At 55.7% G+C, this 12,187-nt stretch overlaps 1 protein-coding gene across 1 annotated transcript in view; it reads right to left on the bottom strand.

The window, feature by feature from the left end:
- Nucleotides 1-11,247: 11,247 nt before the first annotated feature.
- Nucleotides 11,248-12,187, bottom strand: part of COLEC11 (collectin sub-family member 11) — a 62,232-nt gene continuing 61,292 nt past the window's right edge. The window contains exons 7-8 of the mRNA XM_011992684.1: nt 11,636-12,027; nt 11,248-11,583 (exon numbers count right to left, since the gene is read on the bottom strand). Coding sequence (XP_011848074.1) covers nt 11,636-12,027 — 392 coding nt within the window. The 3' untranslated portion in view covers nt 11,248-11,583. The remainder of the gene's footprint in view (nt 11,584-11,635; nt 12,028-12,187) is intronic.

Below are 12,187 nucleotides of genomic sequence, written 5' to 3'. Positions count from 1 at the left end.
TCTTGGAGCTCTGTAGGGGCTTCAACACTCCCGCCTTGGTCCTGCCAAGACATGAGGATTCTCCTGGAAAGGGCTGGAGTGCCCTCAGAGGGATGCCGCCATCCACCGCCTCGCCGGGCTCCCAGGAGGCAAGGAGATCAGCCTGCAGTGATGGCTGACCCGTGGCATACAAAACCACACATGCCCCCCGCCTTCCAGGTGCGGGCTCCCTGGATGGGCTCCTCCAACCCCTGTGCAGCCCCTGGCTGAAGCGGATGTCCCGCTCACTAGGTAGGGACCTGATGTTGGGGAAATGTCCGCTCTTCAGTCACAACAACCTCGCACCTCTTCCCCCCGCCCCATTCCAGTGGGAGCTAGCTGGCTCTGCTGATAGCAGGCCACCCAACGCCCCGCCGGAGTGGGCGACAGGCTTTGCAGCGCTCCCACAGAAGCACAGGGGCAGCATTCAGGGGCAGGGCTCGGGGCTTGTCTTCTGGCCCCAGTTGCAAGAGGCTAGTGGTTTCCTTAATGCTGTCCCTTTAATTAGGCAAATACTTAAAACTTGTCATTCTAAGGCTGGGCACAGTGGGCCATGCTTATAATCCCAGCACTTTGGAAGGCTGAGACGGGAGGATCTCTTGAGCCCAGGGGTTTGAAACCAACCTGGGCAACACAGTGAGACCCCCATCTCTGAAAAAAAAAATTTCATTAGCCAAGCATGGTGACACACAGCTGTAGTCCCAGCTACTTGGGAGGCTGAGGTGGGAGGATCGCTGGAGCCCAGGAGTTCAAGGCTACAATGAGCTGTTATCGCACCACTGCTCTGCAGCCTGGGCAGCAGAGTGAGACGCTGCCTCAAAAAACAAACAAACAAACTAGTCATTCCTTTGATAGTCACATGAGCTGTGCATGTTTTCCACGTTGCCCACCCTCATACAACACTCTTGGGACACACGTGCCAGCCTGGGCAGGGTGACTTCAAGGTGCTGGGCCCTGTCCACCTGCATCCATGCCCGATTCTTCTCCCCGAATGTGGGTGGAGCCCAGTGGCTCACTTCTAGTGAACAGGACACAGCAAAGGTGATGGATGTCACTTCCCAGGGCGAGGTTTCGGAAGCCTCTGACTTACATCTTGACTCCCCCCCACCGCCCCCGCCTTTTCTCCTGTATTGCCCTGAAGGAGTGGCTGTCGGTGCAAGCTGCCCTGCAGAGAGGCCAGCAGCCAGCACAGAGCTGACCCCACCAGTGACCTGGGGAGTGCATGAGGAAGCAGATCCTGTCCGCAGAGGGAGGAGAGCAGCCTACGGACACCTCGAGTGCAGGCTGAGAGAAGGTCCAGGGAGCGCCTCAGGCACTGACCACAGACACAGGGAGGTCACGGATGCTGCTTTAAGCCTCTAACTCGTGCTAGCTTGCTGTTCCACATTACACAGCCAATGCAAAGTGCTTCTTATCCATGTCAACCTTTGCCTGAAAACAGTCATGCGGTCCTCTTTCTGCGCCTTCCAGGCAGAGCTGCAAATGCCCTGTCTGTGACACGACCCCAGGGAAATGGGGCATGAAGTCCAGAACTGACTGAGAATGCGTTTCTTCCACTCAGCTGAATGGAAACACACAGAAAAGACAGTCACGTTTGCTGCGCGCCCGAGGGTTCACTGAGAGTCACACGCACTGACTGTGTCACCCCAGAGCTGCTGGCAGTGTCTGGCTCGTGACAAGTGCTCAGGGAGTGTGTCTCGAGCTCTTCAGCTTCCATCAGACAATAACCTGAATATGTGGGTCGGACGAACTAGCTTTCATCTAGAAAAAGCACAATGCTAAGGATCGAGCTTGGGCAACCTCCTAGATGGCCCCAGCCATCCTCACCTCCTGGCACTCACACGGTGGTAAAGCCCTCCCATGCTGAGCAGGGCCACCCAGTGCAACCAGAGGGCCTTACAGAAATGACAGAGTGTGGTTCCGAGGCTGCGCCATCAAAGCCACTGCAGCCATTGCTTTTCCTCCCGTGTGGGGGATGCAGCCACAGCCACAGTCCGCCACCTCTCCTCACGCCCACACCTCTTTGCAGTGTGACTTTGCAGCTTCTCCCATCAAGGACTTTTGGATCACTCACATGGAGGGAAGCCAGCTGCCTTGTCATAGGGTCATTCAGCAGCCCTCTAGAGAGGCCCAAGCCCTCCTGCCAACAGCAGCAGTAACTCGCAGGCACGTGAGCCGACCACCTCGGAAGCTGGTCCTCTGGCCCAGTCAAGCCTTCAGATGAGACTGTGGCACCAGCAGATGTCTTGAGTGTAATCTCTTGAGGCTCCTTGAGACAGAACCACCCAGCCAAGCTGCTCCCATGTTACTGGGCCACAGAAACTATGCAAGCTAAGATCTATTAATCGTGGGATAATTCGTTACACACCCATAGATGATGAACCCAGGCAGGAAAGCCTGATGGGGGATGAGGGATGAGAAAGGCTTAGAATAAGACTGAGGGCTGCAGCGCAGGGGTAGCAGGAGTGGGAAAGATACACAGGATATGTTGGAATAGGCTTGGCCCTCACCAGAGTCTTCCCTCAGCTCTGCCACACACCACCATGGCCCACAGGATGAGGGAAATGAGGTGACCTTGAGGTCATCAAGGATGAGCAGAGCATCTTGGTATGGCCTGGCAGCACCCTTGTGGTACTTGAGCCCAAGAGCAATGCCAGAAACTGTCTTCTTGACACCCACTGGTGCCACAATCTCCCAACTAACCCTGATGGAATTTTTTTAGCAAAAGGACCTACCCCAGCTCACAGTGCCTGGCACACCTTCAGGGAAAGAGGCAAGGGCTGGATCGTAGCTGGCAGGAGGCAGGTCCACTTGGGCCACCAGGCCTTCAGTTTAACACATGCCCAGTCCTTGCCGATCACCTGAAAGCCCTTTCCTCTTCTCCCCAGATCCTGCCACAGTGGATGTCTGTCCTGATTCTGGCCACATCTGAACTTCCTCCACACAAGTGGCAAACTGCAGACGTGGCCACAGTCCCTCACACCCCTGTGCATGGAACTCCACAGCTTCTCCCGTCCTGGGCGGAGTCTATTTCCTGACCCCTGGGCTCACCTCATGACCGACTTTGGGCACAGAAGGAGACAGAGTGATGCTCTAGCTCTGAGTTGAGGCTTCAGGGGGCCCCGTGTGCACCCACTCTTGCTTTTTGAAGTGGCACCAAAATGCTCCCACCCTGCAGACATGCTCAGGCCAGTTACTTGAGGTGAGAATCTGCAGGCTGCAGTCAGGCCTCCCGGCTGTGGCACTGGAGACCAGCCACCCCCCCAGCTACCCAGAGACACCAGAGTGAGCCCAGCCAGGACCACAGGAACTTCCCAGCTTAGCTCAGTCCAAATTGCTGACTACAGAGTTAAGATTAATGGTTAAATGGATGATTATTATTTAAAATCACAAAGTTTTGGCCAGGCGTGGTGGCTCACACCTGTAATCCTAGCGTTTTGGGATGCCAAGCCAGGCCAATTGCCTGAACTCAGGAGTTCAAGACCAGCCTTGGAAACACAGTGAAACCCCATCTCTACTAAAATACAAAAAATTAGCCAGGCGTGTGGCACGCATCTGTAGTCCCAGCTACTCGGGAGGCTGAGGCAGGAGAATCACTTGAACCAGGATGTTGCAGTGAGCTGAGATCAGGCCACTGTACTCCAGTCTGGTAAACAGAGAAAGACTCCATCTCCAAAAAAACAAAACAAAACAAAATCACGAAGTTTTGAGGCAGTTTGTTACACAGCAAAGGCTAACTGATACATGATGTTTGGGGTAGCTCCATCCTTAAGAAACACATTTTCTTCCCATAGAAATGGAAAAATATGTGCTTTTCCCAGCCTCCTTTGTATCTAAGGCATGGATGCACACAAGGCTTCCATGTATAATTGTGCAGATTGTAGCTCTGTGAATAGTGGCTCTGGATTTGTGCAGTGCACAACCTGTGCAGGCCCACAAAATGGCCCCAAGCTCTAGGTACCAGACAGATCGGCCCCCAGGCTCTGCATAGGAAGCTAGAGAAATGCAAACACAGCAGCACAGTTGCTTCCACAGCAACAGCCGGCAGCCTAGCAACCAACTGCCTCTGCTGCCAGCAGCGGAGGGGCCCTTGCAGGCCGTGGTCGGCCGCATGATCCATGGGCTTTGTTCCCTTCCACACGCACCGAGGCAGAGCTCCGGGCCTCCCAGAATTCCTGCGAGCTCCCAAAACGCTTTCAACAAATTCCCTTTGTGCTTAAATTAGCCAGACTGCGATTTTCCTGCTTGCACCTAAGAAACGTGTGGGTTTTTGGTTCAGAACTGCTGAACTGAGCCGGGTTGTGTCTGGTGACTCAGCCCTCACCGGCCACAGACCCCGATGGGCGCACAGGGGGAAGTGAGAGGCACGACGTCCATGCCAGTGACCTTGAGTTGCCTTCTGCAGCGTGGGCAGAGCGCGAGAGCAGTTTCAGGCCTAAAAGAGGAGGGACGTCCAGATGAATGGCTGCCCGTGAATAAGGACGATTGAGACCCACGAGACATCTGTCAGGGACCTGGGTCTGCCCCTGACGAAACGCCGGGCATGGTTTCCGCCTCCCGGGCTGATGGAGCTCTGCATGGGGTGGGCCCAGCCTCCACCTGGAGCTCGTCTTTGCCATCAACGGCCAGAGTGACCTTTCTCCTGACTGCTCTTTTGGTCGATAGGTCTATGCGGCTGCTGTCACCACAGGGGCAAACTGTGGGTGTCACGGAGGATGAGAACTCACGCGGAGCGAGGCCGGGTGCTTTCTGAAGAGTCTGACACCTCGGCCTCTGCCTCCTGCTCCCGCCTGCTCTTTGTTCTTTCTATGCCTCTAACTCGTCTCCCCTCCTACCTCATGCACACACACGCGCATGCACACACATGTGCGCACACACACGTGCATGCACACACACGTGCATGCACACACACGCGCGCGCACACACACGTACTCCTCATCCAAAAGAATTCCTGCAAGCATCCGCGGCCTGAGCGCCCTCCTTGGCTCTGCAAACCTCCCCGCGCCTGTGTGGGCGCCGCCGTCCTCGCCCTCCTGTCCCACTAGATGGCAGTATGGAGCCGCGGACCCGCAGCCAGCGCCAGGCAGCCCCGGGCTGCGTCTCCCGCTCATCCATCTCCGCCCACGCTTGAGAGAGGGCGCTGAGAAATCCGTGCGTGCCAGCTTTCCGGTCATGCCTCAATGCAGCACCTAATAAATCCCGGCTCTCTCCTGAACCAATCCGTTCCCTCCTACTTTGCAGATCAGATTCTGCAGTCTACACAATAGGTCCCCTCCTCGAAAGTTACGGGAATTAAATCAGGGCAATGGTTCTGACTTCGCACCGTTTATGGCCCCTCACGTTTGCTTTAAAGCAAACATAATCCTACACTGCTGAATTAACCAGGGACAAAGAAAGGCCCCGCGCGCCTTCACTGTGCCTGCTGTTAACACAGACTCCCCTCCATGAAGGCCGGTGGAGGGGCTGCGGGGTGGGGACTGCGTGGCAGTGGGTACCCACATGTGAAGGGTAGTGTGGAGGCACAGAGGTGTTTGGGTGCAAGCTCCTCGCCTGTGTGGGGAGGAAACTAAACCCCAGACAGGTGCAGGACGCCGCAGGAGCAGAGCATCTGGAAGGGAGGTGCACGCACTGCTGACTCCCACAGAACTACAGGGCAGGCAGCTCCCAGGGCCCACACGTTCACCAGGCCAAGGGGCTTCAAGGTGCTGCTGGGGCTGGAGTGCAGCTGCCCCCTTGCCCAGGTCTCGCCAAGCTTCCACCCAGCAGGAACCATGCTGTGCGGTTCCCCTTACCCGCTAGCCAGCAGAAGGTGCTCAGCATTGGCCCTGGCAAGGCAGGGTGCCTGGGTCAATTCAGGGGCCATGAGCCCAGTGGCCAGTCACAGACAGGGAATCCTGGCTGCCGTGACAGCCCCGTGGATGCCACTCCAGCCCCCAGGACGAGCAGTGGGAGCTCCCGCAGGAACCTGGAGCAGGGCTTTGCTAATTCCCTAAACTCCAGAACCCAGAGAAAGTTCCCTCCTCCAGGAGGTGTCCTGGCTTGCTCTGCCCTCTCAGGCAGCACTGCCCTCTGCCCTTCCAATTGAGGGCACTGTGCGGCCAGTGCCAAATGGCTCTTGTTTTCTGGCAGAATCGGGCATAAGAGGGGAGAAAGGGACGAAGACCCACAGACGGCTCCGTGCCTTTCAGGGCACTAATGCATCACGTCCAGTTCGTGACAGAGGGAATTTGGAAGATGTCTTAGGTGGTGCTGAGCAGCTGTGGTTGGGGAAGCGACGGGCAGCAGGCCCTCAAGTCTTGTTTCACCAACCTTGCTTCATTGTAGCTCAGACGAGGAAAAACACCGATTCCCAGCCAGGGCCACCGTCTGTGGCGTCTGCTCAGTCTCCCCGTGTCTGTGTGGGTTGTCTCTGGGCACTCTGGTTTCCTCCGTGTCCACACACGCGTACGTGAGTCCCTGGCATGTCTGCGTGGTCCCTGTGTGAGTGCAGGTCCCTATGTGAGTGCAGGTCTGCGATGGGACAGCGTCCTCCCCAGGGCTGGAGCCTACCCTGCACCCTGAGCTGCCAGCTCAGTCTTGGGCGACCCACACCCCTGAACCAGAACCACTGGGTAACACGGATCTTATTTCTATTAATCTTTCTTAAATGTATGTGTAGACCACATTTACTTCAGTATTTCATATTAAAACTGTTTGGGGTCTTTTTCCAAAGTCTGGTGATGACCCTGTGACCAGAATGACGCCCTAGGCACTTCAGTCTTGCTCCTCAACGCACCCATTGTGGAACTGGTTTCATTAGACGCCACTTCACCTAAGCCTGCCATTTCCAAGAACCTGTCTACGACGTGTGTTGCCGTTTCTATGAACCCGTCTGTGGTGAGGACGTACTGTCCTGGGCAATGTTCACCGCTGCCTTGCACCCGGGCTTCTCTACGGGGCCACGTACTCAGTACTCAACACCCAGAACTCTGCCATGCCGACCGCTCTGCACACATCGTGTCGTGTCATCCTCACAAGACCACAGTGGGAGGTATGAAAATCATTCACTCAACCAATGAGGAAACCGAGGCTTAGGACGTTTCAGTAACTTCGTGAAGATCACACTGTCACCTGAAGGCGTGTCCCACCCTGGGACACAGCGGGTGGTGTGGTGCGCTGGCGGAAGAGGCGGCCGTCTGCCCGAGTGGATTTGCAGGAGGACAGGGGGTGGTACTGGAGCAGAGAATGGGGGGTGGTGGACAGCCCACGGCCCTGTGCACACTTGGACAAAGATGCTGCACGCAGCCCTATGGGAGTGGAAGCCCAGCTGGCAGGCCTTCCCTGTGGCCAGGAGTCCGCACATGGAAGCAGGGTCTCCACCCACCCTGTGGGCAGCACCCCAGACCCTGCAGGATCCCAAAGGCCAGCTGTTCCTCCAGGACTGGTGGCCCTGGGGCAGCCAGGGAGGCGTTGTGGGCAGTGGATGCCGCCGTGCAGGTGAGGAAGAGCCGGCCAGCCTCACATGCACAGAGCCGACACCCTGTGTACACGAGAGCTTTGCCAGCGTCAGGAGCGTCTTGGCTCCCCCAGCCTAGGCAGAGCAGCCGCGAGCATGTGAAAGCCTCATTAAAGACAGATGGAAGATATGCTTTCCTGTTTGACTGGGAGACGTGTCAGGAAGAAGCCACTCCACATAATGAATACGACTCATCCATTAAAATAATCACCTCTTCTCCTTGATGGGGGGCAGAAATGGAAAAGAGGACAAACCTCACTAGGCCAAAGAGCTCTCCTCCACCCATCCTGAGGGCCCCGACTCGTCACTAGCAGAGGAGTGGGAGAGGCTGGCAGGGCTGCCGGGCTCCCTGGAGCTGCTGCCCCCAGGATGCCCACTGTCCATTGCCCGCACACCTGCCCACTGTACCGTCATCAGCAGAGCCTGGCCTCTCCTCTCCTGCCTGTAACTCCCAGGTCCAGACTTGGCCTTGGATCTGTTATCGAATGTGTAAGTGCCGCCGTTCAACTCCCAGGTCTGTTTCTCCCCCACGGATAAGGTCTCACTGGCACACGTCAAGGCACATTCAGGGAGCCTGACCGCAGCTGGGTTGCAAGAGTGAAGGCTGAGACAACACTAGCGTCCATCAGTAGAGGATGCATTAGTGACCCCCAGGGGCATCAGGAGAGGGTGGGTGAGTGACCCCCAGGGGCCACACTCTGGAATACTCTGCCTCAGGATGGGAGGAGCAGGCAGGCCCCATAGGCAGCATGGGAATTGCCCCAAGACAGGTTGCTGATGAAGAAGGCAGGGTGAGAAAGAATGCCCACCCCCGACCCATTCTCCAGGTCCATTTAATCACATGTGTGGGTGTGTGGGGGTGTGTGTGTGTGTGCATGCTCTTGAAAAAGGCCTAGAAAGACCGACCCTCAACTAGAGCAAAGTTGAAGAAAAGGATTTTAACTTCTTAGACATATGTGTGTGTCGCGTTGAACATATTACAAATTACATTCACATGGTCCCATGTCATCACACGCACAACCCCTGCAGCCTGTCTGGGGCCCTATATTTCAAGGCCACCTCAGTGAACCAGCGAGTTTGGAGGCAATAGAGGGATGAGGGATGCGGGGGCTGTGGGAGCGGCTCTGCATCCTCAAGCGGATGATGGACAGCAGAGCACAGCCTGTGAGACCAGAAGCGGGACCACTGAGGACTTGCTCATTCAGTGAGATGACCTGCTCAGTGACGGCTCTCCCCACACACAGCCTGCCCCCAAACACACACACACAGCAGCATCCCCCAATTCCTCAGCTACACTCCAGGCATCGGTGGAACTGCCACACAGAAAACCATGGGTCTGACAGAGTCAGAAACGGAGAAATGTTCAAACTGACTGCTTAGTAAATAAATGCATGGGTGAGCAGATAGAGGGGTGAGCTAATGGCTGCAGTAACTTGTAAGCACCAGAAGGATATACGCACCAGTAGGAAGACTCCATCTCTCACACAGAGTCTGCGCCAATGAAGCAAAAGCCTGGCCGCTCTGACGGGCTCCCTTCCAGCAGGCGAGGCAGCGGCACCTGCTTCTCTGGCTGTATATCATTCCCTGGAACCTGCTCCCTGAGACAAGGCGCTCCTCTTCCCATCCAACCAAACCAGGGACTGCTCAGGTCCGGAATAAACGTGTTTGCTATGTCCTTCCAGTGAGACGAGAATTAAATTCAAGGAGATATCAAGAAATTCCTGTCAAGAACAGTGAAGGGTCTGAGATTTTACCCTACTTACAGCCCCAGGTACATGGGTGCTGGCTGAAGACATGACACTTCTAGGTCAGAGACAAAGGACTTTGTTACTTACATCAATAGCTGTGGCCAGGGTATTGGCATTTCTGCACCAGTATCCTGGGCTCCACCCCCTTCGGGGGTTCAGGAAGAAGGCAGGCAGCACCTGCACATGCAGTGGGTCTGTTACAGGGAGGACCCTTGAGCCTAGGGCACCCGGTTCTTCTCTAGCAGGTAGTACACATGCCTGCACTCTTTCCTGGAGGGAGACATCGTCTTTATCATGCTGGACAGTAACCATGCCTGCCCGTTGTCACAGAACGAGGCGCTCTATTTTCCAAGGCTGCAGGCAAACCTGCCCTTTTCTCCAGTGGGGAGACAAGGAAGGGAGACACTACCTTTATCTTCCAAGGCATTTCACTCTGCAAACAACCAGAATAGATAACCTAGAACAAAGGGCCACCGGGGCCTCCCTCGCAGGATGTGCACAAATACACCAGCCCCTGGGAGCCAGCTCCACGGCTCCCTTTCGCCCCACAAGACCAGCTGGGATGGAATGTGCGTGTTCGTGTGTTCTATTTTAAAAATGAAGATATTTGTTATTTTTATTGGGATTCTGAAATACCAAAAAAAAAAAAAAAAAAAAACAACTGAGGTACTGTGGCGGGCAGCTTCTGAACTGACCCCCAGTGGTCCCTACCCCCTGGTATGTATTCACCCCCACACAGGGGCTGCACCCAGTGCCTCACCGCGAGCTGGTGGAGCACCGCAGAGGGAAGGCACGTGCTGTGGTTTGCTGTTGGGCCTCTCCAGACCTCATGTTGAAATGTGACCCTCAGTAGTGGAGGTGGGGCCTAATAGGTGGTGTTTGGGTTGGGGGCGGAACCCTCATGAGTGTCTTGGGTGCCGTCCTCAGTCTTCATCCCAGTGAGTGAGTTCTCATTCTGTCCCTCCCCTAAACTGACTGATTATGCAGAACAGCCCGGCACCTCCCTCTCTCTCTTTGTGGCTTCCCTCTCCCCATGTGATCTCTGTGAGTGCCGGCTCTCCCTCCCGCTCCACTGAGGGTGGACACAGCCTAAGGCCTCACCAGGAGCGGATGCTGGCACCATGCTTCCAGTGCTGCCTGCAGAACCGTGAGCCAAATAAACCTCTTTCTTGATCTGCTGCCCAACCTTGGGTTTTCCTTTATGGCAATGCAAATGGATGCAGACAGCAGGACATGTCCAGGTGAGCTGAGGAAAGGCTGCGGCTTCTCTCTTCAGCTCTTCTCCTGGGCTGCTCTGAGGAAGGTGCTGTCGTGTTGTGGGCAGCCCAGGGGAAGGGCCCCTGTGACAGGGAACTGCGGGAGCTTGTGACCCACAGAGGGTGGGAAACTGGGGCCCTCTGTCCGACAACTCAGGAGTACCTGAGTTCTGCCCAAACTGCAGGAGGAATGACCTTGGTTTCAGCTTGGGAGAGGCCCCAAAGTAGAGGACCGAGCTAAGCCCTGTGCAGATTTCTGATCTGGGAGGTAATCGATCTTTCTTAGGCCACTGAGTTTTGGGGTAATTTGTTAGGCGGCAATAGATAACTCATACAAGCTGGGTGTGGTGGCTCCTGCCTGTAGTCCCAGCTCTTCAGGAGGCCGAGCTGGGAGGATCGCTTGAGCCCAGGAGTTCAAGGCCAGCCTGGGCCACACAGCAAGACCTCACCTCTACAAAAATTAATTAAAATAAAAGAGATAATTAATAGAGCTATTGAAAAAATTAAGAGAACAAAACGACTCCACACATGTAGTAGTACAGTTTGGAGAATATTTTGGTGGCGTTTTCCTGAAATCTGGGTTTGAAGCAAAGCAAAATTGTTTTTACATGGATAATAGTGTGAAGGAACCTATATTTTAATATAATTTACAGAAGCATTAGTCAAAGTGAAGTGAGTTCTTTTCCATATAGAAATTAAAAGGTAGTAATTCAAGACGCCATTGCCACCATTTGGACTTAACTACTGCACCACTGAAAGATTTTATTGTACAGCTTGGACAAAGGCACGAGCTTTATGGAAGAGCATTCTGGGTAATAATTACATAATGACATTGGGGCTACAAGACGGTAACGAAACTCCGCTTCCTCAGAGGCAGCACCCCAGGGGCACTTTCCTTTCCTCTTACACACAGGCCGTTCTCTCCGTTTACACAACAGCCCTCTACTCAGTGAGCCTCCGCCCTTCACAGAGGGACAGCTCCCTGGCTGGCACCACGGTCTGGGCTCTGGCCCTGCCAACCCTGCGGGGACACGTGGGGCCCCCAATAGGCAGCCCCAGCCCGAGGCTCATATGCGGAGGCTCACGGGCTCTCCCGGTGGCCAGCCCCAGCCCGAGGCTCACATGCTCTCCTTGTCGAACTCACACATGAAGTACATGGTGGTGTGACAGGCCACGTCGTTCCAGCCGCCCGAGGCCACCATCTCCACGCAGTCCTCCTCGTCGTAGGCGTTGTTGGGCTCGCCGCTGCGCCACTTGTTGAAGGTCCGCATGGGGGAGCGGTCGGAGTACACGAAGGCGCCCTCCCTCTCCAGGTCGTTGATGCCGATGAAGACACGGGCCAGGCCGGCCTGCGCCAGGTATGCGGCCATCAGGCCATTGGCAGCCTCGTCCTTGGGCATGCCCAGCGTGCCTCCTCGGCCCTGACAGGACAGCTGGGCATCCGCATAGCGCTTCTCCTCCTTCACCAGCAGGTAGATCTTGCTGTCCGTCTCGCGCACACCAGCGACAGCTGTGGGGAAGGGCAGGGCTGAAAAGCGAGCACTTGCATCTCTGCAACAAACTTAAGGCACAGCCATGTGCAGCAGGGGCTGGCGGGGCAGCAGGAGACGGCAGGGCAGCAGGGGATGGCAGGGGCCGGCAGGGCAGCAGGGGATGGCAGCAAGGGATGG

Source organism: Mandrillus leucophaeus, unplaced genomic scaffold (genome assembly GCF_000951045.1).
Source record: "Mandrillus leucophaeus isolate KB7577 unplaced genomic scaffold, Mleu.le_1.0 Scaffold416, whole genome shotgun sequence".
NCBI lineage: Eukaryota > Metazoa > Chordata > Mammalia > Primates > Cercopithecidae > Mandrillus > Mandrillus leucophaeus.
The sequence above is the reverse complement of the archived record's forward strand: the minus strand, read 5'-3'. Positions and strand labels throughout refer to the sequence as shown.